The sequence below is a fragment of the Vulpes vulpes genome, chromosome 1, assembly GCF_048418805.1.
Source record: "Vulpes vulpes isolate BD-2025 chromosome 1, VulVul3, whole genome shotgun sequence".
NCBI lineage: Eukaryota > Metazoa > Chordata > Mammalia > Carnivora > Canidae > Vulpes > Vulpes vulpes.
Window position 1 is genome coordinate 201,006,386 of NC_132780.1, and position 25,365 is coordinate 201,031,750.

Sequence of the window (25,365 nt, forward strand, 5' to 3'; positions counted from 1 at the left end):
GCAGCAACAACAAAAATCATAAGGCATACAAAGAAATATGTAAGCATGGCCCATTCAGAGGGACAAAGTAAGAGGACAGAAACTCCCTGAGGAAGCCCAGATGTCATATTTAATAGATAAGACTTAAAGATGCTCAGAGACCTGAAAAAAGACATAAACAGAAGAAAACAAGGAACAAACTGAGAAAATCAAGAGATACAAAGATTATAAAAATTGAAAAGGTTTCTGGAGCTGAAAGGTAAAATGACTGAAATGAAATATTTTCTAGAGGGGTTCAAAAGCAGCTTTGAGTGGGCAGAGAAAGAATCTGTGAACTAGAAGATGGGGCAATTGAAGTTATTAAGCCTGAGAAACAAAAAGAATGGTGAATGAAGAAAAGTGAACAGAGTTTTAGGGACTTGCATGGTACCAGCAAGCAAACCAACATATGCATTGTGAGTCTCAGAATGAGAAGATAGAGGTAAAAAGAATATATGAGGAAATGATGGCCGAATACTTGCCAAATTTGATGAGAGACATGAACCTACAAATCCAGGAAGCTCAACAAACTAAATAGAATAAATTCAACCCACACCAAAATACATCATAATCAAACTATCAAGGGCCAGAGATAAAGACAGAATCTTGAAAGCAGCAAGAGAGAAGTTACTCGAGATACAACAGATCTTCAATAAACTTATTATCCAAAACCTCAGAGGCCAGAAGGCAGTGGGTCGATACACTCAAAGTGCTGAAAGAAAAAAACTTCCTACTGAAAGTTCAATATCTGGCCAAACTGTCCTTCAAAAATGAGGGAGACAGTTTGTGGATCACTCAGAGTTGGTGCTACAGCCCTGTACCTTGCCTCCTGTGACTGCCCTGGGGAATGCCCAACTCAGCCCCACGATGCTGGTGGACCTCAGCAAGTGGTCGGGCCTTTGAGCCTGCAGGAAATGGACAAGCAGTCACAGCGTCTGCTGCAGAGCAAATACACTGGGGCAGAGGTCAATGAACTGGGCAAAGTGCTGCTGCCCACCCAGGTTAAGAACCAGCCCACCAGTGTTGCATGGGATGGCCTTGATCCAGGTCACGGCAGATCTGGATGCTCCCAGCAGGCAGGACCCCAAATACAGAGAATGGCCTCATTTCCTGGTGGTCAACATGAAGGTCAACGATAGCAGCAGCAGCACAGTTCTCTCCAGTTATGTCGGCCCTGGGCCTCCCACGGTTGCTTTATGAGCAGAATGGGTCACTGAAGCGTGAGAGTGCATTCTCAGCAACTGACCTGGAGACCACCATGGCAAATTCAAAATGGCTTCTTTCTGCAAAAAGTACAAGCTCAGGTCCCTGGTGACTGGCATGTGTTATCAGGCTGAATGGGACGACTGTGCCCAAACTCTGAGCAGCTATCTGGGCAGAAGGGGAATGCCAGGAGACAGAGACTGTCCCAGAAGTCTCAAGCAGTGTCCTCAACTGATACCCATTCTCACAGGCGAGGCCTGAGCATTATTGAGATAATGAGATAAGACTTTTCCTTATGCCTGTTCTTTACAACCCTAGATGGTCACACCCCAGTTTATGTTTTGATCAAATTTGAACTCCATTTGAGGGTATATTTTGGTACTAGGATGTGGTCATCAAATTGTTAACATAAGAATAGCGACCAAGAATTTAAAGAAAAAATTCAGGTAAAAAGACTAGATCTGCAGTAATAGAGCAGAACATCAAAGGATCTTTAAGGGCCGTTTAAAAAAAAAAAAAGATTAATTGCCTCTGCCCTTGTGAGCTTGAGACCAGAATTGTGCATGTGACAGCACTTGTGCATCGTGTTTTCATGGCTATGTCTCTTCCCGAGACCACTGTAGAGAGCTGGTACCTCTCAGACTGGTTACAGGCAGGCAAGGAGAGGGGGGTGTCTCGTTGTCAGTGCCCTGCTCTGCCTCCTTTAAAAAAGCAGTACTGGTAAAAGCAATAGGGAGTCACTTTGTGGGTAAGGTTGGCCTTCTAGATGAGCTGCAGGGCTGGGTGAGAAGGAGTCAGAAATCCTGAAGTCTGTGCCTCTTAACTTGGTCACTCTTCATCTGTGTAAGAAAAGCCAATCTGAAATTGAATGTTGTGTTAGTTTTGCTGTTTGCTGTAGTTGAATAAAAATAAAAACTTGTGGATGAAAAAAATGAAGGGGAAATAAGGACATTCTCTGATAAACATAAAGTAAAGGAAGTCATTACCATAAGACCTGCCATGCAAGAGGTACTAAAGGGTAACCTTCAGGATGAAATGAAAGGACACACAAGATAAATGCATGTGTACTTACAAAGCCAATATTGCAATTTTGGTCTATTATTACACCTTTTATTTTCCACATGATTTGAAAGACAAACACATAAAAATTCCATTTTTATTATATGTTATTGGGCATACAGTGTATAAAAAATGCAAATTGTGACTTCAGTAACAGGTCAGCATGGAGCTGAAGACTTTTAAGAGCAGAGTTTGGGGACTTTTTAAATTTTTTTATTTAAATTCAATTTAATTAACATAGAATGTATTATTAGTTTCAGAGGTAAAATTCAGATTCAACAGTTACATATAACACCCAGTGCTCATTACATCAAGTGCCCTCCTTAATGCCCATCACCCAGTTAACCCATCCACCATCCCCCCTCTCCCCTCCAGGGACCTTCAGTTTGTCAATGGACATCTGGGCTTCTCCACAGTTTGGTTATTATGAACACTGCTGCTATGAACATTGTGGTGCAAGTGCCCCTTCAAATCACTATGTTTATATCCTTTGGATAAACACCTAGTGGTGTAGTGCTGGGTCATAAGGTAGCTTTATTTTAAATTTTTTGAGAAACCTCAGAGCAGAGTTTCTGTATGCTATTGAATTTTAAATTTATTAAACTCTCTAGTCAAAAGAGTTTGGCAGAAGAGATTTTTTAAAAATCTGACATAGGTTCTCTATGAGAGATTCATTTTAGATTCACAGACATAAGTAGGTTGCACATGTAAAGAGATAAGCAATATACCTAATAAAGAGTTCAGAGTAATGGCTTAAAGATGCTCACTGGACTGTACAAAAGAGTGGATGAACTCAGTGAGAACTTCAACAAGAGATAGAAAAAAAAATACAGTTGAAGAATACAGTAACTGAAATGAAAAACATACTAGTGGGAATTGGCTGCAGATTGGAAGATGCAGAACAGATCAGCAATCTGGAAGATAAGGGAAATGGAAAGCACCCAAGTTGAACAGAAAGAAAATTTTTAAATGAGGATAGCTTAAAAGATCTTTTGGACAACATCAAACAAATATTTTCATTATAGGAGTCTAGAAGGAAAGACAGTAAGAAAGGGTCAGAGAAAAATAGCCAAACTATTGGAAGGAGCCTCAGTGTCCATCGAAAGACGAATGGATAAAGAAGCTGTGGTCTGTGTGTACAATGGAATATTAGTCATTAGAAACGACAAATCCCCACCATTTGCTTCCACATGGATGGAACTGGAGGGTATTATGCTGAGTGAAATAAGTCAATCGGAGAAGGACATTTTATGGTCTCATTCATTTGGGGAATATAAAAAATAGTGAAAGGGAATAAAAGGGAAAGGAGAAAAAAATGAGTGGGAAATATCAGAAAGGGAGATGGAACATGAGAGACTCCTAACTCTGGGAAACGAACTAGGGGTGGTAGAGAGGTGGGCGGGGGGTGGGGGTGACTGGGTGACGGGCACTGAGGGGGGCACTTGATGGGATGAGCACTGGGTGTTATTTTATACGTTGGCAAATTGAACACCAATAAAAAATAAATTTATAAAAAAAAAGGTCAGAGAAGTTAAAGAAATAATTGAAAAATGCCCTAACCTGGGGAAGGAAGCAGACATCAAGGTTCAGGAATCACAGAGTTCCAAATAGAATGTATCCAAAGAGGCCCACTACAACACACAATAAATAATATGTTAAAGGTTAAAAATAAGGAGAGTTTTAAAAGCAGCAATAGAAGCAACTAGTTACATACTAGGGAAACCCCATAAGACTGTTGGCTGATATTCAGTAGAAACTTTGCAAACCAGAAGGGAGTGGCATGATATAGTCAAAGTGTTAAAAGTTAAAAAAAAAAAAAAAAACTGCAACCAAAAATACTTTATCCAACAAGACTGTCATCCAGAATAGAAGAAGAGAGAGAGTTTCCCAGACAACAAGTTAAAGGAGTCCATCACTACTAAACTAGCCTTACAGGAAATGTTAAAGGGACTTCTTTAAGTGGAAAAGAAACAGTTCTGATTAGAAGTGAGAAAATTATGAAAGGAAGGGGACTCACAAAGAGATATAAAATATGACAACATACACATAAAGCCTGGAGGAGGAGTAAAAATAAAGTTCTTTTAGAATGTATTTAGATTTACGTAACCAATGTAATATAAACTCCTATATACTGAGGGTGCTATATGTGAACTTTGTGGTAACTACAAACCAAAAATTTATAATAGATATACAAAAATTGAAGATAAAAACAAGACTAACAGTAAAGAAAGTCATCAATCACAAGTAGAGAGAGCAATAGAGGAATCAGGAAAACACTGCAAAAACAACCTGAAAACAATGAACAAAATGGCAATGAGTACATAATGTATCAATAAGCTTTTAATGTAAATGGTCTAAATTCTCCTATTAAAAGAAACAAAGTGATGGAATGGATAAAAACAAGACCCATCTATACGCTGCCTACAAGGACTCACTTCCATCTAAAGACACATGCAGACTGGAAGTGAAGAGATGGATAAAGATATTCCATGAGAATGGAAGTGAAAAAAAATTGAGGTAGCAGTACTTGGGAAAAATTAACTTTAAAACAAGGACTGTAACAAAAAAAAGAAGGGCATTACATAACGATAAAGGGATCAATTCAACAAGAGGGTATAACAATTGTAAATAGTTATACGTCGAACATTAGAGCACCTAAATACGTAAACCACATACTAACACGTGAGAGGAGAAGTGGACAGTACTACAATAATGGTAGGGGGCTTTAACACCCCACTCACATCATGGATAGATCATCCAGGCAGAAAATCAATAAGGAAACATTTCTTTGAATGGCACATTAGACCAGATGGACTTCACAGATAAAACAGAACATTTCATCCAAAAGCAAAATACACATTATTTTCAAGTGCAAATGGAACATTCTCCAGGATAAATCGCATGTTAGGCCATAGAACAAGTCTCAATAAATTTTAAAAGATTAAAAATCATGTCAAGCATCTTTTCCACCCACAGTGGTATGAAACTAGATGTCGATGACCAGGGGAAAAAACTGGAAAAAAACAAACATGTGGAGGTTAAACAGTATGATACTAAGCAACCAATGGGTCAACAAAAAATCAAAAAGGAAATAAAAAAATACATGGAGACAAATGAAAATGAAAACATAATGGTCCTAAGTTTTTGGGATGTTGCACAAGCAATTCTGAGAGGGGAACTTCTAGCAATACAGGCCCACATCAAGAAACAAGGAAAATCAGGCTAATCTAACACCTAAAGGAACTAGAAAAAGAACAAATTCTGGACTTAGGAGAAGGAAAGAAATAATAAAGATCAGAGTGAAAATAAATAGAGACTAAAAATAAACCCCAGAAAAGATCAGTGAAACTGAGAGCTGGTTCTTAAGAGATGACCTTTGGCCAGATTTATCAAGAAAAGGAGAGGATCCAAATAAAATCAGAAATGAAGTAGAAGTAATAACTGACACCACAAAAATACGAGTTATAAGAGAATAGTATTAAAATTTTTATGCCAACAAATTGAACAACCTACAAGAAATGGTTACATTCCTAGAAACATAAATCTTCCAAATTGAATCAGTAAGAAAGAAAATCTGAATAGACCAGTTACTAGTAACAAAATTGAATTAGTAATCAAAAAATCCCCTTTAAACCAAAGTGCAGGACCAGGTGAATTGACAGAATCCAGAGATGCATTCTATCACTCATTTAAAGAAGAGTTAATGACTATTTTTCTCAAACTATTCGAAAAAAAAATAGAATAAAAGAAAGGTTTCAAATACATTTTTATGAGTCCAGCATTATCCTTATACCATTATCCTTATACCAAAACCAGACAAAAACATTACAAAAAAAGAAAACTGTAGGCCAGTATTCCTGATAAACTGTAAACTGTAGGCCAGTTTTCCTAGATGAAAAAATTCTCAACAAGATATTACCAAACTGAACTTAACAATATGTTAAAAGGATCATTCAGGGACAGCTGGGGGGCTCAGCGGTTGAGCTTCCGCCCTCGACCCAGGGCATGCTCCCGGGGTCCTGGGATCGAGTCCTGCATTGGGCTCCCTGCATGGAGCCTGCAGGGAGCCTGATGCCTGTGTCTCTGCCCCCCGCCCCCCGTGTGTGTGTGTGTGTGTGTGTGTGTGTCTCATGAATAAATAAATAAAATCTTTTAAAAAAAGTATCAGCACAGTCAAATGGGATTTATTTCAGGGATGCAAAGATGGTTCAATATCCACAAATCAGTAAACACACAATGTATCACATTAACAAAACAAAAATCATATGATCTTCTCACTAGATGCAGAAAAAAACTTTTGACAACATTCAACATCTCTTCATGATAAAAACTCAACAAAGTGAGTCTTTAGGGAACATCACCATAATAAAGTTCGTATGTGACAAAACCACTGCTAGCGTCATACTCAGTGGTGAAAAACAGAGCTTTTCTCCTAACATCAAGACAAGGATGTCTGGTTTTGCAACTTTTATTCAACAAAGTACTAGAAGTCCTAGCCACAACAATTAGACAACAGAAAGAAATAAAAGGCATACACTTTGGTAAGGAAGTAGTAAAACTGTCACTATTTGCAGACCACGTGTTCTATAATAGAAAACCTAAAGATTCCACCAAAAACTTTCTGACCTAGTAAGTAAATTCAGTAAAGTTGCAGGACACAAAATGAACGTACAAAATTCTGTTGCATGTCTGTTGCATACAGTAATAATGAAATAGAAAAAAAGAGAAATCAAGAAAAAAGTTCTATTTACAATTGCATCCAAAAGAATAAAATGTCTAGGAATAAATGGTTTTAATGAAGGGGTTGAAAGACCTACACTCTGAAAACTATAAAACACTAATGAAAGAAATTGAAGAAGATACAAACAAATGGAATGATATGCTGTGCTCATGGAGTGGAAGAATTAATACTGCTTTAAGGTCTACAAGTTCAATTTTCCCTATTAAAATACCAGTAGCATTTTTTTTACACAACTAGAATAAATAGTATTAAAATTTATACAGAACCACAAAAGACCCTGAATAGCCAAAGCAATCTTGAGAAAGAGGTGCAATGTTGGAGGTATCACAACCCCAGATTTCCAGATATACTACAAAGATATAATAATCAGAATAGTATGATAGTGGCACAAAAATAGACAGATGGATCGATGGAACAAAATAGCCCAGAAATAAACGCACAGTTATATGGCCAGTTAATCTATAACAAAGGGAAAAATACAATGAGAAAAAGTCTTTTCAATAAATGGCGTTAGGAAAACTGAACAGTCACTTGTAAAAGGATGAAACTGGACCACTCTCTTACATCATACACAAAAATAAACTGAAAATGGACTAAAGACCTGTGAGACCTGAAACCATCAAATTTATAGAAGAAAACCTAGGCAGTAATCTCTTCAATATCAGCCATAGAAACATTTTTCTAAATAGGTCTCCTCAGGCAAGGGAAATAAAAGCAAAAATAAACAATTGAGACTACACCAAAAGAAGTTTTGTGCAGTGAAGGAAACCATCAACAAGACATAGACAACCTATTGAGTAGAAGATATTTGCAAATGATCTATCTGATACTCATATCCAAAATGTATAAACAACTTACACAACTCAACACCAAAAAAACCTCCAAATAATCTAATTTAAAACTGAGCAGAGGACCTGAATTAGACACGTTCCCAAAGAAGACATACAAATGGCCAACAGATACATGAACAGATGCTCAGCATCACCAATCATCTGGAAATACAATCAGAACCACGATGAGGTATCACCTTGTATCTCTTAGAATGGGCAAAATCCAGAAGGCAAGAGAACAAGGGAAGGCACGGATGGGAATTAGAAGGAACCCTCGTGCGGTGTTGGGGGATGTGACTTGGTGCAGCCGCTGTGGGAAGCAGTATGGAGGTCCCCCAAAAAATAAAAGTAGGAGTGTCCTACGATCCAGTAGTTCTCTTCCTGGGAGCTTACACAAAACAAGAACACTGTTTGAGGAAGACGTGAGCATCCCCAGTCACCGCAGTAGCCGAGTTCTGGAAAGAACCCAAGTGCCGCCCGCCACAGATGAACGGTGAGGAGGATGCTCCACCATGACACGAAGGGTCTCCCCTGGCAGCAGCAGGGGGGGACCCAGGGGTATTATGGTAAATGAAATAAGACAGCGTGGGGGGTGGAGCCGCCCCCGAGGGCTCCCGAGGGGCACGGCGACCCAGCTCCTCGCTCGGAGGAGTACGCCCGGAGAAGGGGGCAGGGGCCTGGCCAGCGAGGGGCCAAGGCCAGTGTCCGCGGCAGGGATGGCCGCGACCCGAGGGACGGGGGTGGGGGGCCCACCCAGGCCCCCGCCTGCCTGTGTCTGCACCGCCGCCGGCGACCCAGGCTGCCGTCTGTCCCCGTTTTCTCTGCTCCCCGTTGCTTGGCTCGGGGCCACACCCTGCTAAGTGCACTTGCTCTCCTAGTGACCTTCTGTCCCTTCGCTCCACTCCGTGAGAGATCTCGCCAGCTCCGTCCCGGGCTCCTGGTCTTTCACCCTGCCGGCCCTGGGTTCGCAGGGCTCGGGTGTCCTCTGTGTCGTGGCCACGTTTCTTCTGCATCTAAGGAAATTCACCACTCCGATCCTTCTGCTTTACTTTGTTTTCTTCTTTTCCCGTCACAGACTCCTTCCACATCTCTCTGTGTTTTTTTTTTTTTTTTTAAGATTTTATTTATTCATGAGAGACCCGGGGGGGGGGGGGGCGGGCAGAGAGAGAAGCAGGCTCCATGCAGGGAGCCAGACATGGGACTTGATCCTGGGACTCAAGGATCACGCCCTGGGCCGAAGGCAGGCGCTAAACCACTGCGCCACCCAGGGATCCCCCCTCTGTGTGTTTTAGTCTCTGACTTTGTTCTGGGTGAGTTTTCTGACACGGTTGTGTGAACAGTCAGGCCGCTGGAAGCCTGGGCCCCCGGGACCTTGAGCCATGGGGTCTGTGGGAGGTGCTGATGCTGGAAACCGTGGCTCGCGCTTCCGGCCATGGAAGCGTCTTCCTGCCCTTGGGGCCCCGGGGGAGTGACGTGGTTAGGAAACTCCAGGAAGCCCTGAGCCACTGTAACGGGTGAGGGAGGCAGTAGCCCAGGCCCTGGAGGGATCCTCGGGTGTGACCTGCTGGACCTCAGGTGTCAGTGCCGTTAACGTGCGTAGGAGAACAGGTATAGACGGGCTTCACCTTGGGGTGTGACGTCATGGAGCCAGGGCTGGTCGTGGCTCTGCTCCTGCCCCACAGCCTGTGGGACGGCACCCCCAAGGGTTGCGTCATTCCCCCCGGGTCAGGGAGGGGTGCACATGCAGCATCCTGCACCGTGCAGGCCCGCAGGGAGCACGTGCTGCCGCGCCGGGCCCCGCACACCACTCGTGGGAAGGGGTGATCTCGGCAAGAGCACGCAGGGGGCCTGGAGAGGCCAGGAGCACGGTGCCCTGGGTCCTGGGGGCGGGAACGACCCCAGAATGCGGAGGACGCCAGCACTCGGGGCCACGTGAGTGAGTGCGTGGGGGGGGGCACGTGGTCGGTCGGTGGCGTCAGGACAGGGCTTCGTGGCTGCACTTGTGACCTTTGGCTTTAATGATCAGCAGCGACCCACCATCCTCCATTCAGTTCAGGGTGTGCCCTCGGCTCATTGTGGAATCAGGCGGGGGACACCCATGGGACACAGTCTCCTCTCCCACAAATGGGCTGCACACGCGCACAGGCACGCACACCCCGGCCGCTCCAGCCAGGCCTGCCCTCCTGGGGACGGGGGACCGGTTCCCCCCCATCCCCCGCCGTGGGCTGGCGTGCCGAGGCGCTTGGCGGGGACGCTCACACGACACTTGTGTTGCAGGTGGTCCAACTGACGCCCGCCTGCGGAGGAGGACAGACGCTCGGGCGGGAGAGAGACCCTTCCGAAGCTTGGACGCTGAGCATCGAGCCAGTGACCTTGCTTACCTACAACCAAGACTCCGAATCAGAGAGCGCCGTACCTTACACTAACGGGCGCTCGGCACGGGCGTGGTGGGTCTGCACGGGCCTCCGCGGGGCCGTGGGCACAGCAGCAGGGCAGGGACGGCCCCGGAAAGCAGGCCGCCAGGCGGAGCCCAGGGCGAGCAAGACAGCGCCTGCCCTGCCCAGACGCACGGCTGTGCGGACCATCCCACCTCTGACCGTCAGCCAACGTGGACACCTGCGCAGAGAGCGAGAAACGATGGCCCAGTGTCAGCCGGGCCGTGGCAGCTCCCGGGGGCCGCAGCCTGGCGTGGGCTTGCGCCTGCCCTCAGACCCCATGTCTTTGAGCTGCTGCCCTTGTGTCCCTTGCGCGAGTTTTAGCAAGTTATTTTCTGGGTGGTCCAGGCAGGCCCTTGGGAAAGTTCTCGGGGCTCTCGGGGCGCAACACGGGCCTGTTCCTCGTTCAGGTGGCTCCGAAGTGCCGCCTGGGGAACGGGCACGACGGGTGGCGTACTCTTTGTGCCAGGGACGGAGCGAGATCTGGAGCAAGTGGCGCGGGCCCGGTGGCTCGTGCAGGACTGGGACGCGCGGCCCCGTCTCCCGTGCTCGCTTCTGCGCACGATGGAGGTGGCCACCGTGGGGACAGTGTCCTCGGCACTGCTCTCCTTTTGTGTTGATGCTGACCTGTGACTCGCGCTTGTGGCCTCTGCCACGTATCAGTGGCTCGTCTGCTGTGGCCGCGACTGTGGAGACCCGCTCCTTTGTCCTGCCCTCCACTTGCACCTCCGTCAGCGTCCTGCCCCGGGAGAGGCCTCCGGCGGCCCGCGAAGGCCAGACCCCGCTCCCTGGGCCCGGCACCAGGGTCTCCACGTAGGGGCCTCACTGAGTCCCCCGGGAACCCGAGTTGCCACCGCTGCTCCTGCACGGCTCCATAGCTGCCCGCATGTGCATCAGGCTCCTCAGTGCAGCTTTTATCCCCCGATGTCCTGTAAATAAAATGGAAGTAGATGATGAAGCAGGTAGTGGTGTTTCCACTGTCCCCAGCAGCTCCCGGTGGGCTGGCCGGCCCAGTGCCCGGGGACGGGGCTCCCCACGAGCCGGGCAGGCGGACACCCTCCCCGTGCCCGTCACCACGGGCCCATGGCAGCCCCGAGGGCGTGCCCTGTCCCTGACCCTGCGGCGCATCGGGTGTGGCTCCCTGGGCACCCCACTGGAGACCAGACACGGCCGCGGGAAACAGGTTGGTCTTCACTTGCGTGTGGTGTCCCCAGGAGCCCCTTCCGGAGGCCTGGAGAGGCAGAGGTCAGAGGCCCTGTGGCACCTGACGCGTCCTGACCATCTCGGTCCCCACGACCCCGCGGGACCCCCAAGGGCACACTGGCCGCAGCTTCACGTTCAGGCACATACGCCTCTGTGCCCTCAGTGCCCTTCGTCCTCCAGTGGAGGGTCCGTGTGGGGGGCAACAACCCTACAAGCTTTTAATAGAACCCAACAGGGACCAGGAATGTCTTCTGGGGACACGTGAGGACTCTGTTTTCTCGCTGGCCGTTGGTGCACCTTGTCTTCTTGCCCCATTCTGCATGACACGGACCTGAGCTCTGCTCCTGGTGCCCAGGCGGCCCCTGGCATCCGGTGTCCCGTGTCCGTTTAGCCTTCAATCCCCAAGTTCCTGCAAAATGGCTTGAGACACACGCTCCCTTGTCTCGGTGCCTGTAGCTTTAAAATATGGGAAAAGCAAATAATTGTAGTACATTAAGCTGCCGATCTGTTTATTGGACCGAGTGCTTCAAGCCACAGCCCTCCGCGTACCCACATCGGGAAAGCCCGGCGCTTGTTGAGGGGACGTTAGGAGAGTCAGCCACGGAAATAAGCTCCACCCGCCCTCGCGGAGCAGGTGACGAGCCCCAGCGCACTGCACCCCGATCCCGGGAACATCCCTGATCCCAGGAACACCCCCAGATCCTGGGAACACCCCTGATCCCTGGAACACCTGCCATCCTGGGAGCACCCCCTGTCCCAGGAACACTCCCGGTCTTGGGGACACCCCCAGATCCTGGGAACACCCCCCCCCCCAGGAACACCCTCGATCCCAGGAGCACCTGCCATCCCAGGAACACCCCCGATCCCAGCAACACTTGCCATCCCGGGAACACCCCCAGATCCCTTGCTGAGGGCAGGGAGGGGGTGGCCGCGTGTCTGCACCGTGGAGCGCTGCGGGAGAGGTCACCCCGTGGTGCTCAGCTAACAGCCCTGGGCCCTCAGGAATTGGGCGCAGGGACGCTCACTGGCCACTGGGCCCCTTGTCCATCAGGACTAGCTGCAGGGGCGACAGGGGAGGCGGGGGGCTCTGTGTGGCCTGGGGCCCCCAGCAGCCTGGAGGCCGTGGGGGAGCCCTAGCACCCCAGCTGCGATGCCGATACGCACGAATCTGTGCCCGTGTTGTGTGGTCTGACCCCCCTCGAGCTTAGCCTTTCCAATGCCAGGGCCCCCAGCAGTCGGGCCGTCTTCCCGGGGCTCCTGGGGCCCCTGAGTCGTGGCTCCGCTCACTCGCGCTGATTGAGCAACAACTGCGTGCCGCGTGGGGGCCGCGTGGTGGCCTCGTGGGGCGGCCCCTGGCTCGTTACAGCCACAGCAACCGGCTCGGGCACCTGCGGTCAGGGTTGCGGCGTTTGCTAGGAAACCAAAGAAAAAATGCGTGGTTGCTCTGGCGCAAAGAAAGGCCCCCACGTGACCTTCTGGTCTTCAGCGCCAAGGACGGGATTTGGTCATTGTTTCCTGAGCGCCTACTGTATGCGCCTGACTCACCCCAGACCTATAATAGTCCCCGAAAATTCCAAAGCCCAAAAGAGAGAAGAAAGATTACGAGATAAAGGTGTTCTGAGCCGCGGGAGGACGGTGAGCCAGCCAGGTGCCGTCCCGAGACCTGGGAGCGGAAGCCCCGGCGCCTCCACAGACCCCGGGCACAGCAGCCTTCTGTCTGTCCGCACGGTCATCCAGACGACTTGGACGGTGGGGGGGTGCTCAGGGTGCCCTGTCCCAGCAGCCTCTGTGACCGCCGAGTTCCGGGCCTCACGCCTGGGTCCTGCTTCCCTGGAGGGCTCCCAGGAGGTGGCGGCGCAGCTTGGAGGGTGGGGGGGGGGGGTGTCTGGGATACGCAGCTCGTAAGTGACAGAAGGGCTCCTCAGAGGCCATCGCCCCAGGCCCACCCTGCCTGGCCCTCAAGACCGAGAGCAGTGGAGACGAGCAGAAATACAAACGTCCTCCACACACACCTGGAACCCGTAGCTCTTCCTGTAGGGTCTCAGAAGGCCCGGCAGCCCGGGACACAGTTGACTCGCTTGGCACGTGTAGGGCCAGGGAGTCACGGGGCGTCCCAGCCCGCTCGCCACCACCCACCGAATGCCACAGCCGCTGCTTTCATCCGGACGATTTCCTGGGGCACACCCGCTTCCTCGAAGACCCCTGCAGACCCGCGGAGAGACGAGGCCTGTCCCCTGGACTGTTCCTCTGGTTCTGGCTTAACCAGGAGGGATGCAGACGCGGACGTTATAACATAAGTAGCCTCCGGGACAACACCCGGAGGGACTGTCGGCTCCTGTGAGCTGTTCCGCGCTGGTAAATCCAGGGGAGGACAGACGTGGCCTCTGCCCCCAGCACCTTGTGCACACCTGGCAGGTGGCCCGGGGCAGCCTCCGGAGGAGGCCGGCCTCTGTTTTTGCTTTGTTTTGTAAGATTTTATTTATTTATCCATGAGAGAGACAGAGAGAGAGAGAGGCTGAGACCCAGGCAGAGGGAGAAGCAGGCTCCAGGCCGGGAGCCCGAAGTGGGACTCGATCGCGGGGCTCCAGGATTGCACCCGGGACGAAGGCGGCGCTAAACCGCTGGGCCACCGGGGCTGCCCATCGGCTTTTGTTTTTAAACAGACTGAGGTTGTCTCCCGATTTGCCCCGGAAAGGACAACTACCGCGACCTTTCTGATCACTTCCTGCTGGCAGGTCGCTGGCGGTGTCTGACCTGGAAGCAGCTTGGGGGCATCGCCGGGGCCTCCCCAGGCCACTCGGGAGGAAGCTGCTCAGGACGTCCCCTCCAGGGACAGGCCCTGAGAGCCACGCACCAGCGAACAGTGAGTTAGCGAGCCCTGGACCATCGGGCACACCCAGCAGCCGGGCGGCCGGGCCAGTGGCCGCTGCCCTGCGCACACTTGCGGTGGGTGAGGCACGTGCCCGGCCTGCAGACCCGCAGAGATGAGCCATGGGCCCGGCTCCGCGCCTGTCCACGGGGGGAAGTGTGCCCGCCTGCCTGGTGGTGGGGCTCCCCGCCCAGGCCACACACGGTGCCTCCCTGTGCCCAGTGACCGTGCGACCCCAGCCCTCGACCCCGTGGCCGGCCGGGAACCCGGGGTGTCTCTGGGACCTTCAGTTGAGCGGCTGCGGACTGTGCACCAGCGTGGGCTGGTCTGTGCGCCTCGGCGGAGCCTGAGATCCGACCTCACTTCACGGGGCCAAGCCAGATGCAGGGACTAAAATGGGCTTGTGGGCGCGGGAGGAGCATCACTGAGCCCTGTGCGAGCCGGTGGCCCTGGTGTGGGTCGCATTTCAGCCCTCGCCGCACCTCCCTGGGCCCGTCTCTGCCCCCGCCCGGAAAATGCTCCACATGTTGGATTTCTTCTGGAAAAGCCACGGAAACGAGGTGGGAGCTGCAGACAGCCCGATGGCAGCAGGGCTGCTCACTGGGGGCCCCGAGGAGCAGCAGCCCGTGCCCCTCCCACCCGGGCGGACCCCGAGGAGCAACGGCCTGTCCACCCCCCGGGTGGGGGCCCCCGAGGAGCAGCGGCCTGTGGGCCCCCCGGGTGCAGCCCTGAGCCAGGCCCCGCGCCCCACCACCGCTGGCGGCCTGCACAGAGCCAGCGAGAGGCAGAGGGGACACGTCGCCGAGAGCCCTGCCCACCCTCCATCTGTGCCCGTGTCAGGGCTTACGGAGCATATGCTGCCTGTTGCTCACTGACCATCTGCTCCCGAGCTGATGAAGTGTCCCCGTTACCGTGGCAACAGAGTCCTTGATTGGCGGTGGCACCACAAACATTCCCTGCTCAGGTTTCTCTTTTATCTGTGCTCCGGAATGGTGGTGGGGGAGGGGGGCCTGGGGGAGGGGAGGGGAGGGGGCCTGGGAAGGGGCGGGCCGGGGCTGGAGAGGAGGGGGGCGGGCAGGGCGGGGGCGGGACTGAGGGGCAGGTTCCCTCTTCCCTTCTCCTGCTCTCCTGCCGCTTCCCGCCCCCCCTCGCCCCTTCCTGCCCCTTCTCGTTCCCCCCTCACCCCACCCCCCGCCCGGCCTCCTGTCCTGTGAGCAGGTGCCCCAGGGAGCTGAGCTGACCAGGCAGGGCCAGTCGGGCTGTCGGGCTGTTGTTGGGCTTTCCCTGCACCTGGAGGCTCCCGGGGGGCGGGGGGGGGGGGGGGGGCGCCCATTCTGAGTCCTCCACTTCCTGCCTGGGTGACTGTCCCCAAAGCAGGCAGGTGTCCCCTCTGCTGAGGCATCAGGCACCCGCGAGGGGTGAGAGGTCTGGGGCAAGACAAAACCTTTGTCGCGTCCTGGGAACTGGACCCCGCGCAGGGGCAGCCCACTTGTCCCCTGGGCCCGGCAGCAGCTTCCGTGGGGCTGTGACTCGGGGCCTTCCCTCTGGGCCAGGGCGGCGCGTGTGTCTGGGGGCACTGCTGCACCCCAAGGCCCCGCAGGCTCTGGAGCCCTCTGCCCTCCGGGCCTCAGGCGCGGATTCCCGGGGTCCCTGGGGATCTCGTGGCTGAGGGGGAGCTGCCCCTTGGGTCACAGTGAGCGGCTCACCACACCCTCCCACGGCCCTTCCTGCCTGGAAGCAAGAAGGCCCCGCACCACCACTGCTCCCCGCGCCCCCCGACTTCACGGAGTCCCCTTTAAGGGTCCTAAGGGCTCATTTGTGGCTAATTTTAGAAAGTCCCTTCAGTCACGGAGGCCAGTGTCACTGCCGTGGTCTCAGTGTCCCCCCCCCATATGGTCACTCTACCCTGAGCTCTGCAGTGGCCCTCACCCCTCCCCACAGCCACAGGTCCACCTGGGGTGACCTGGGGTCCGTCCTCCCAAACCCTCCTGCAAACTCCAATCGCACCAGCTTCTCTGAGGCCCCATTCATATGCACCTGCGTGTCCATCTGGGCATGGACACGTGCACGTGTGTGTCCGCCTGCGTTCCCTGTGCACCTGCGTGTCCCTGTGGGCGTCCACATGCACGCGTGTGTGTCCGTGTGCAGTGCCCTCCTGGTGCTTGTCCAGCAGGGAGTCCTTCCTTGTCTTGTAGGAACCTGAGCTCCATACAGCAAACTCTCTGTTGTTTATTAAATTACATTTTACTATGTCATCCATTATTGCAGCTTACGAGCATAAAACAATGCTTTTTAAATAAGAATTAAAATCTGGTCTCCAGACAACTTCCAAATTAACCAACAAACATGTGCCGGGAGCCAATCAAACTTGGAATTTTACCAAAAACACGACTCCTGCTATTAGTCTGTATTATCTCAACTGAGATTAAAATATAAATTTCTCCCTCAGTATCCTTTATCTTCTCATTTCCAACAGACGCACATCAAAGACCCATTTCCAGCTCACGTGGGTACGGTTCTGGCTGCGCCGCTTCCCCGTCTGCTCCAAGCGCGGAGGCGGAAAGCTCCCCTCGGTTATTTTTGGGGTGTGACTGACACTCCGTGTCCCGCGTGTCAGGTGTGCAACATACTGATTCAACTTCCAGTGTGTGTCGGCGAAGCAAGCAGAACTTTGACAACAAAGAAGTCAGTACATAGAAGAGCATCGATTGATCTAATATACAGGTGATGGTTGGAATCTAACCTGGCAGTGTGCGGAGGGAGCGTATACCGTGACCAGGCGTTTTCTCCAGTGTAGCAGGACTAGCCCCATATTAGACCTACTGAGGTAAACCACCGTTTAACAGAACAAAAGGAAGAACGCGATCACCTCCATAGATGCCGACAAAACACTGGATGGATCAACGTTCATTCTCTTTTTAAAATGCTCCTGATGAAATAGTGATTGATGAACACGTCCTTAACCGCACGACCGTGTGTCCCAACCTGAAAGCCACGCGGTGCCACTGCCTCCCGGGGGTTGAGGCCCCGGAGCTGACTTGGTGTCGGTGTCAGAACCACACGAAACCCCTAGGGACGCAGCTGAAGGAAATGTGCAAACATGTAAGAGAATTTGGGGGGCTGTATAAAATCAGAAATAAGACCCGCTAGGAATCCCCTGGAAGGAGAGACTCCATTCATCAGGACCCAACAGCCACCAGTGTGCCGGGAGGGAACGGGGTGCTCCGCTGCAAGAAAGGTGGGCAGTGTCCCTGGGGGAACCCTCGCCCTCCGCGGCCTGAGCCCCGGGCTTCCCCTCCTTCCACACCCTGCGGCCCTAACACGTGGTCCCCGGGGTCCCTGCAGAGGGTGAGGGGCGCCCAGACCCCGGCGTCCTGTGGGCCCGCGAGGGGACCCCCCGCCCCTGGGCACTGGATGCTCCTGGCCCTGGGGGGGCGACACAGACGGCCCCTTGCCCGCCACACAAGCCCCGCTTTGTCCTTCGCAGAATCACACCCGAAGGCCCCGGACCGCAGAGCCCTGCTTGCTTGTGCCCTGGGGCAGCCCCTCCTGCGCCCCCCACGCGGCCCCAGGGCAGGACCTGCGGGCCGGGCCTGGTAGGTTCATTGGAGATTGGACCGAACCGTGGGCGGCTTCCTGGGCCTGTGCAGTGGCTCCTCCCCGCGGACCTGTTGCCCGGCCGCCCTGCGTGGGGGACACTGGGCGGGGGCTGCACCCTGGAGGTGGCTCCGTGCCTGAGGGTGCTTTGTCTCCCTGCGGGTCAGTTCCCGGGGAGACACCGCTCGGAACCCCAGCCTCGGGTCCCTCCTCCTTACAACGTAAACCACCTCGGGCCTCGGTGCACCTGCTGCTCAGCTGTTCAGCGCCACTGAGCTCTCGCAGGTGGCATCGGGGTCCGACTGGGCCTAGGACCTGGAGCAGGACAGGCCCCCTGGTGCTGGGATCTGAGGGCTTGGGGGGTTGGGGGGGAGGGAGGGGGAGAGAGGGAGAGAGGGGGAGGGGGAAGTAAGGGGCGGGGCGGGGAGCAGCCCAGGCCACCCATCCCAGCCTTGACCTGTGCCAAGGCCGATGGCCTCTGTGCCTTCGCGGGGGAGCCCGGAACCCCACGGCGTGACCTGGGCATCCTCCGTGCCCCTGCAGCACGCACAGGTGTGCACAGAGATGCACACACGTGCACACGCGTCAAGCAGCCGCACAGGTGCCCACAGCCGGGCAGCCTCCCGGGACAGGCTCCAGCCCTTCCCTCCTGTGGCTTCCTGGAGCTGAGGCTGAGGGGTGGGGATGCCGCGCTGGTTCCCTCCCCCGCATGTCCTCCCCCACGTGTCCTCCCCACCGAGCCCTGCCGGGAGCCCCCCAGCCACCTGGTCGCTGCACCAGCAGGCTCCATGGCCCCAGCCCCGGCGGTGGGCCCTGCTGCCTTCCAAGCACAGACCCGCTGGCCATCTAGCGCCGGGCGCTGTGTCCGGGCCCCCAGACCTTGCACGCCTGTGCCCCGTGCCCCATGCCCCCGCCCATTTCTGTGTTCAGTTGCCGGCAGGCAGCCTGCTTGTGCCGCGTCACGGTCCCCGGGGAGACAAGGCCTTGCCGCCTTGCACGACCCCCCGGCCGTGCTCCATCCAGGGCGATGGACTCGACTGCTGGCCGCGGGCAGGCACAGCTGTTCACACGCGTGCTGGGAAGCAGGTCGGCCCCCACGGGGGGCAAACACACTGCGATGTTACAGTGCGTGCTGGGGACCACCTGCCTCGCCCGCAGGACCCCGTGCCCTCCACCCGGCCCCACATGCTGACGGGTGCGGCCAGCCCCGAGGTGCAGGGAGACACAAACCGGGCATCTGGAAGAGACTCAGGAGAGCGAAGAATGGGACCAACCAGGAGGAATGGCCCACAGACCCCAGCTCCCGCCGGGAGGTGCCACCTGAAGGGGGCGGGCGACTCGGCCGGACTGCGCAGGGCGGGTGGCAGGGCTGGCCTTGGGCACAGGAGCCACGGCCTGGTGGCCCTGCATACACGCTCCGCAGCCTCGTCCCACCGGCCTGGCTGTGGCCCCATTAGCCCTGCTGGCCACGTGCTGGGTCCTTCCTGGCCGGGCGCCCTCCCGCCACTCCTCTCACCCACGTCCTCCCTGTGTTCTTGGTGCCGGGCCAAGGCCACTGCAGGGACGCCTCCCAGGGCAGCGGGGTTCCCTCAGATGGCCCAGGCCCCAGGGCTGCACTGCCCCCTCCCCGAGCCCCAGACACTGCGGCTTTCTGAGCAGTCTTCCCCCCAGGGCCCCGGCGGGGGAGCAGCCTGGTGCTGACCCGCCGGGACGAGTGCGGTGTCAGGACGTGGAAGGCCGGCGACAGGGCCGCTGCGCAGGCCGGCTTGCAGACTGGCTGTGTGACCGTCCACCAGGAACTTGTCCTCCCTGGGCCTGTCTCCTCGGCTCGGAAGGAGGACCCAAGCCACGGGAGGCCCGTGCGAGGACGTCCGTGCAGCGGGTTAACAGTCCCTCAAGCAGCACGAGGCTCTTCCTTCCCCAGGGAGCCCCGCGTGGAGCCCCCAGCGTAGGAGCACAGCTCGGTGGCACCGGGAACCACAGGCGAGTCGCAGTCCTTGCTTTGTCAGCAGAGCTCCTGCCCCGAGGACAGGCGCAGGGCCCTCTGCAGGCCGCGGCCGCTCGGGGTGCAGACACAGCCGGGGGCCCCGGGAGCCGGCCCCGCGTCCACCTCGGTCGCCCCGCTGACTCCGGCAGAGGCGCGGCTACTGCTCTCGTGCCCGAGGCGCCGTATTGCACCAGAGGTTCGGGGTGTCGCCGCAATCTCGGGATGAGGGCGGGGCGGCCCCTCGACGGGGCCTCGGTGTTCTCTGCTCGCCTCCGACCCTCCTGGCAGATCCTCAAACTCAGGAACTGTGAGAATGCATTAGGCTGATAAAGTGCCAATTCAGTGAGCTTAGCGCCACTTGAGGGCACTAACCCAAGTGCAGGGCCATGTGCGTGTGAACCTGTGCCTGTGCGCCCGTGGCTGTGTGCCCTACGCGTGCGCTAACGGCACCTCTGGACAGCTGCTGCTGACGCCGTGTGCGTTCGGGGCTTGTGCAGGAGGCCCGGGGGCTGCCCAGCGGCCACCGCATCGCCCGCCTCCCCTCCTCTGCTCAGCTCAGGCTGAGCCCAGCCCCTCGGAACCACCGTGATCCCCGTCCGCTGCAGGAGACCCCGTTACTTTAGGGGACGCGGGGTCCCCCCCTCTTCCAGAGGGGGCGGGGGTGGGGGGCCTGGAGGAGGCAGAGAGGACACGGGGCTCTGCACAGAGCGGGTGCCCCTCCTGCGGGCACCACCCCCAGCCCTGCTTGCCCTGAGGGAAGACGGAGCAGGGCAGGGCCCAGTGTCCTCGTCACCTCCCGCCAGGGGCTCCAACGTCCTTCCCCAGGTGACGTCCTCACTGCCCACCTCTGGGTCCTCTGGGCACCACAAACAGCCCCCCCCACTCTGGGAAGTGAGGCGCCCCCGAGGCTCCTCAGGCCAAGCCGGGGGGCTTCGGGCCTCGGGCGGGGGGTCAGGCTCTCAGCAGAGGGGGGTGACGGAGAACGTGAGCGCCGGGCCCCTGGCCGCCTGGGCCACTTGCTTTCTGACAAGACCTGGCTGGTGCCTTCAGCTCGGAGCAAGGGGACTGTGACCAGAACCTGTGTTTCGGTGATTGCTGACCTCAGCCCTCCTTCGGCCACGTTTCCTTTCCTTCCGAGAGGGGCGGGTAAGACGCCGAGACCCCGCTGGGGGATCTCGGACCGTGCACAGGACCAGGTGGGCCCGGGAAGCTGCATTTCTAACCAGCTCTAGAACCTGCAGGTGCTGTGCCCAGGGGCCCCATCTGAGAACCCCAGACGATGTGCAGTGGCGGCAGCTTTCCCCCTGGGCTCGTGAAAGGTGTGGTGCAAACCCCAGGCCAGGACGACGCACGGCACCGGGGAGACCAGTACCGGCCCCCGCATCTGCAGCTGCGGACCCCACTGGGGAGGTTGGGTCCTGCTGGCGCCGCGCCCCCAGCGCAGCGGGATGTCTCGGGGTCCCGCCCTCCCTCATGCCTGCCCCGTTCCCCATGCCGCCCCCCGCCCCACGAGGCCCGCTCTAGGGGAGTCTGGCCCCTTGCCCGTCCCGCCGGCCTCTGGGAGAAACTGAAAAGGCTTGAGGTCTCTGTCCTCGCGGCTCTCAGCGGCCGATGGGCAAGTGGACGAGACAGGACAGGCCGGGCGCACAGTCGTGAACTTGCCCCGGCTGGCCGGCCTCCTCTGGGCACCGGGCCCTGCACACCTGTGTGGCCGCGGAGCCCCAGGCCAGCCCCCAGCCGCCACAGGGCAGTGCCCCCGCCGAGGGGCGCCTGTCTCCAGGTCTGGGGGCCTTGGGCAGACGGGGTTCCCTCCATCCCCACCTCCGCAGCCCGGGCGTCTCCAGTGCCCGTGTCCACTCCTCCCCGCCTCCCCCTGCCAGGCCGGCAGTCACAGCAGCGACGTGGGCGTTCACGTGCATGGGGGGCCCAGGACCCCCAGGCGGTGGTGATGGGTCACACAGAAAACCCAGCCCACCTGCTGGCTCTTCTCTTTGGGCGTCTCCACGGGCAATTTGCACCGACTGTGGCCTCGGACACAGCAGGCCCCTGGCCCCAGAGCACGTGGTCCCTCCCGCCCCCCAGCGCCGCCAGCTCCGACCTGGGGGCCCCGGCGCCTCCGGGATGAGGCTGCAGCATGAGCTATGGACCCCCCCCCCCCGCCGGTGCAGCCGGCGGGCGCCCCCGGCCACGGAGCAGAGACCCCGGGCTCTCAGGCCGAATAACCAGACGGGCCGTGAGGCCACGGCCTGGCAGCAGAGGCGCCTGCAAATGGCCGCACCCCGGGACTCGCCACTCGGGGAGGCCGGGCCGCACGGCAGAGGCGTCGGGGTGCTGCCCCCACTGCGGGCCCTCGGCTTGGAAGCGCCCGGCCTGGCCTCTGGGAGCCGCACAGGTGGGAGTGGCTGCGAGTCACACCTTTCCTCAATTGTCCACGGACCACGTGGGGCCCCTTCAAAGGAAAGGGCCTGTGTTGCTGCGGGAGTCCGGGGGCGCATAGCCCAGAGGGCAGCTGGCGGCCTGGGGCCTGGCGGCCTTCGGGGCTGGGAAAGGGCAGCCGTGGCCGGGCCGGGTCAGCAGGCTCAAGACCAAACCGGGGGTGTCCCGGGGGCCCGGCCTGTTCCCTGAGGAACCTCCGCGAAGCTGCTCGGCTTGCTGGGAAGCTGCGGAGGAACAGGCCCCCAACCCCAGCCAGGGTCTGACCCCCAGGACCCGGAGTCCCTCCGGCCTTTTGCTGGGCTCACGGGGCCAGACCCAGAGACCCTCAGGTAGGAGGCTGCACCCGGCCCCCTGCTCCCCGGGAGCTCGGGGGTGCAGTCGGCCCCCTGGGAAGGCGAAGCGCGTGCGGCTCCCCGTCGCATGGGGCCTCCGCCCTGGCCCGGCTCTGGGCTCCAGGCAGCTCCCAGGGCTGGGGCTGCGGCCTGGGGCCTGGCGGGGCTTGGTGGGGAGGCAGCGGGCACTTCCCCGTCCACAGGAGCTCCTGTGGACGGGGAGGCAGTGGGCAGCCGCGGGCGTCGGAGTGGGACGGGGACCACAGAGCGGGGCCGCATACACGCCGCTGTAGCCCCGTCGCTTGTGGGGTCGGTGCGGGAGCAGCGGTGGCCCTGTGTCATCTCTGGGTACCAGCCCGGGGGCCCCGGGACCTTCCAGGGCGGCTGCTCTGGGCCTCGGATGCCAGTCTGGGCTCCCTCTGCGTGTCGGCCGCACCAGGCCTCAGCCCAGGGGGACCGAGGCACCTGCCCGGTCTCTGTCCCCACTGCCGGGACCCCGTCCACTCACGAGGCCGCCAGTCAGGGCGACGCCTCGGCTGCCCACGCGGAGCCCCACGCCCAGTTCCAAGGGAGCATGTGCGAGTCAGGGGGTCCAGCACGGCCCGGCCCACCTGGAGCCCCGCACAGAGGTCTGTGCGGGCGCCGGCGCCTTGGAGGCCTGGCCGGGTGGGCAGTGGCCGCCCAGGCTTCCTCGAGGTGCAGGGGGGCCCTCTGCTGGGCCAGGTTCTCTGGCCTGTGTCCCCGGGCACCCCCGAGTCCCCATGGAGCGGAGGAGATGGCTCTGTGCTCCCGGCGGCAGGGGTCGGGAAGCATCCGGACTCCGTGGGAGGGGGTCAGAGGCGACGCTCCTCACTGCCTGGGGCCAGGCCGCGCACGGCCTCCCAGCCCTTCTCCCCGTGGCCGTTCTGGGGTGAGGGCCGCCTGCCTCCTTCCTGAGGCCAGGTGAACGCGTGCACGACCCGGTCCCCGGCCTCCGGAGCAGGAACTGCCCACAGCTGTGAGCCTCCGCCTGGCGCCTGGCCCCACCCCGCCGCCCAGGAGCCACGCGAGGGCCGCACCCGGACTGGGGCCGTGTGGTAGCAGCGACGCGGGAACCCGGGGTGAACCGCGGCTGGAGCGCGAGCGACCCAACTGCTACGGCGTCCGCCTGGGGCTGAGCGGGGTCACCGGCCGCAGGAGTGGAGACCGCAGGGGCTCCTGGCGGGGGGTCAGGTGGGGGTTCAGGTGGGTCCTGCAGGAGCCGGGGCCTCCGTGGCAGCGTCCCCGGAGCTCTGGGCAGAGTCACTCCGTCACAGCCAGTCACGGGGCACGAGGGACGTGGAGCCCGACCGTGAGCCAGACACAGAAGATGACGTCAGAGCAGGTCGCGCCACCCAGGAGCTGGGGACGCAAACGTGTCCACAAATTCGCGTGGGGTCGAGAAGCAGAGTGGAGAGGCCTGGGCCAGGGCAGCAGCCTTAGGGGAGCCCGGGAGCCTGCGGGGTCCCTGACCTACCCTGGGAGCAGCCCCTGGACGCTGGGAGCTGCAAGGGCACCTGCTTGGGTCGGACACTGTCGTGAGCGTCCGACAGGCGAGGTGCTGGGGGCCTGAGCCCCTCGGGGCTGGGGGTCCTGCTCAGACCGGGGCGGGCCCTGGGGCCGGGGAAGCCGGCACGGTCTGCGATGCCTGGACGCGCCAGAAGCACCCAGTCAGGGAACCGCTCCACCCAGGGCTCTGCGCCTCCGGGGACAGTGAGACCCACACGGCTGTGGACGCGCGAGAGGGACACGGTGAGGCTGCTCTCGCGGGGTAGCCCTGCCGGCAGCGCCTGTGGGACGCGGACACTGCCCGGAAGGACCCCTCAGGCTCAGGCAGAGTCGAACAGCCTCAGGCGGGTGAGTGAGTTCACGGCCAGCAGAGCCGCAGGGTCTGTGCCCACCGTCCAAGGAGCAGAGGAGGGGGTCCCTGGCCCACCTGGAGGCCCCACCCGGCAGCCCCGCCGCTCTCCTGCCTCGGGGCCCTGGCGCTCGCCCGCTCCCCCTCTCCCTCGAGGACAGTCGCCCGCAGCCGCTGCAGGAGCGTGCAGGGCTCCCAGCATCCCCGACAAGGCAGGAATCCAGGTGGGACACGCAGGGGAGGCGCCAGGCAACAGTCCGCGGCTGGGGGCCCGCGGGAAGTCTGTGCGGGACGTGTCCCTGGGGCATCCAGGGGCTTCCTGACCGGGATTTGAGGTGGTTTTACCTCGCAGACCCCTGTGTGGAGCGGTAGTGGCGGCACTGGGGCAGCAGGCAGAGCCGTGAGGACCGATGCCCTCGGCTCGCAGAGGGGACGCCTCTGAGTTCTGCCTCTGGGCCTCGGCTTCAACAGACAGAGCGGAGCTGGAAGCAGGCGTCCCAGAGGGGGGAAGCCAGTGCTGAAGTCGGGACGCGCGTGAAACAAAGGCCGCTCCCGGGGGCACCTGTCACGCGCACCTGTCATGCGCCAGGGGCCATGGAAGCACCAGGCACAGTCTGAATAGCCCCCAAGGTCCCTGTTCTGGTGACAGCACTGAGCATTGCCATCATCGGAGGGTCCTGGGTGTTCCTACTCACCTGTCCCGCTCCCCAGGAGTCTGGGCCTTCCCTCTCACTCCTGTAACATGTTGGGCACCGTGGCCCTGAGCCCGGAGCCACAGA

General features: G+C 57.5%; 2 protein-coding genes and 1 pseudogene across 18 annotated transcripts in view; all 3 read left to right on the forward strand.

Moving 5' to 3' along the window:
- Nucleotides 1-11,244, forward strand: part of FAM120B (family with sequence similarity 120 member B) — a 91,098-nt gene extending 79,854 nt beyond the window's left edge. For all 16 annotated transcript variants that reach the window (XM_072739602.1, XM_072739555.1, XM_072739591.1 and 13 more), the window contains one exon: nucleotides 10,129-11,244. In XM_072739602.1, coding sequence (XP_072595703.1) covers nucleotides 10,129-10,141 — 13 coding nt within the window. In that variant the 3' untranslated portion in view covers nucleotides 10,142-11,244. The remainder of the gene's footprint in view (nucleotides 1-10,128) is intronic.
- On the forward strand, nucleotides 886-1,577 carry LOC112925201 (phosphatidylethanolamine-binding protein 1 pseudogene; annotated as a pseudogene).
- A 4,438-nt stretch (nucleotides 11,245-15,682) lies between the features above and the next one.
- LOC112925202 (uncharacterized) lies at nucleotides 15,683-25,125 on the forward strand. 2 transcript variants are annotated; one of them, XR_011997521.1, is made up of 4 exons: nucleotides 15,683-17,596; nucleotides 17,846-17,954; nucleotides 19,114-24,585; nucleotides 24,939-25,125. XR_011997521.1 is itself a non-coding variant. In XM_072739648.1 (2 exons), exon 1 carries the CDS (start codon nucleotides 18,640-18,642, stop codon nucleotides 19,654-19,656), a length of 1,017 nt encoding a protein of 338 aa, XP_072595749.1. In that variant the 5' UTR covers nucleotides 18,393-18,639; the 3' UTR covers nucleotides 19,657-24,585; nucleotides 24,939-25,125. The 2 variants fall into 2 exon arrangements, 1 of the variants encoding a protein (XP_072595749.1); XM_072739648.1 differs by lacking the exons at nucleotides 15,683-17,596; nucleotides 17,846-17,954 and having other exon boundaries at nucleotides 18,393-24,585.
- Nucleotides 25,126-25,365: the final 240 nt, after the last annotated feature.

Excerpts from the sequence above, each read along its gene's own strand:
- LOC112925202 (XM_072739648.1), top strand. The coding sequence starts at position 18,640 with ATGCCGCGCTGGTTCCCTCCCCCGCATGTCCTCCCCCACGTGTCCTCC.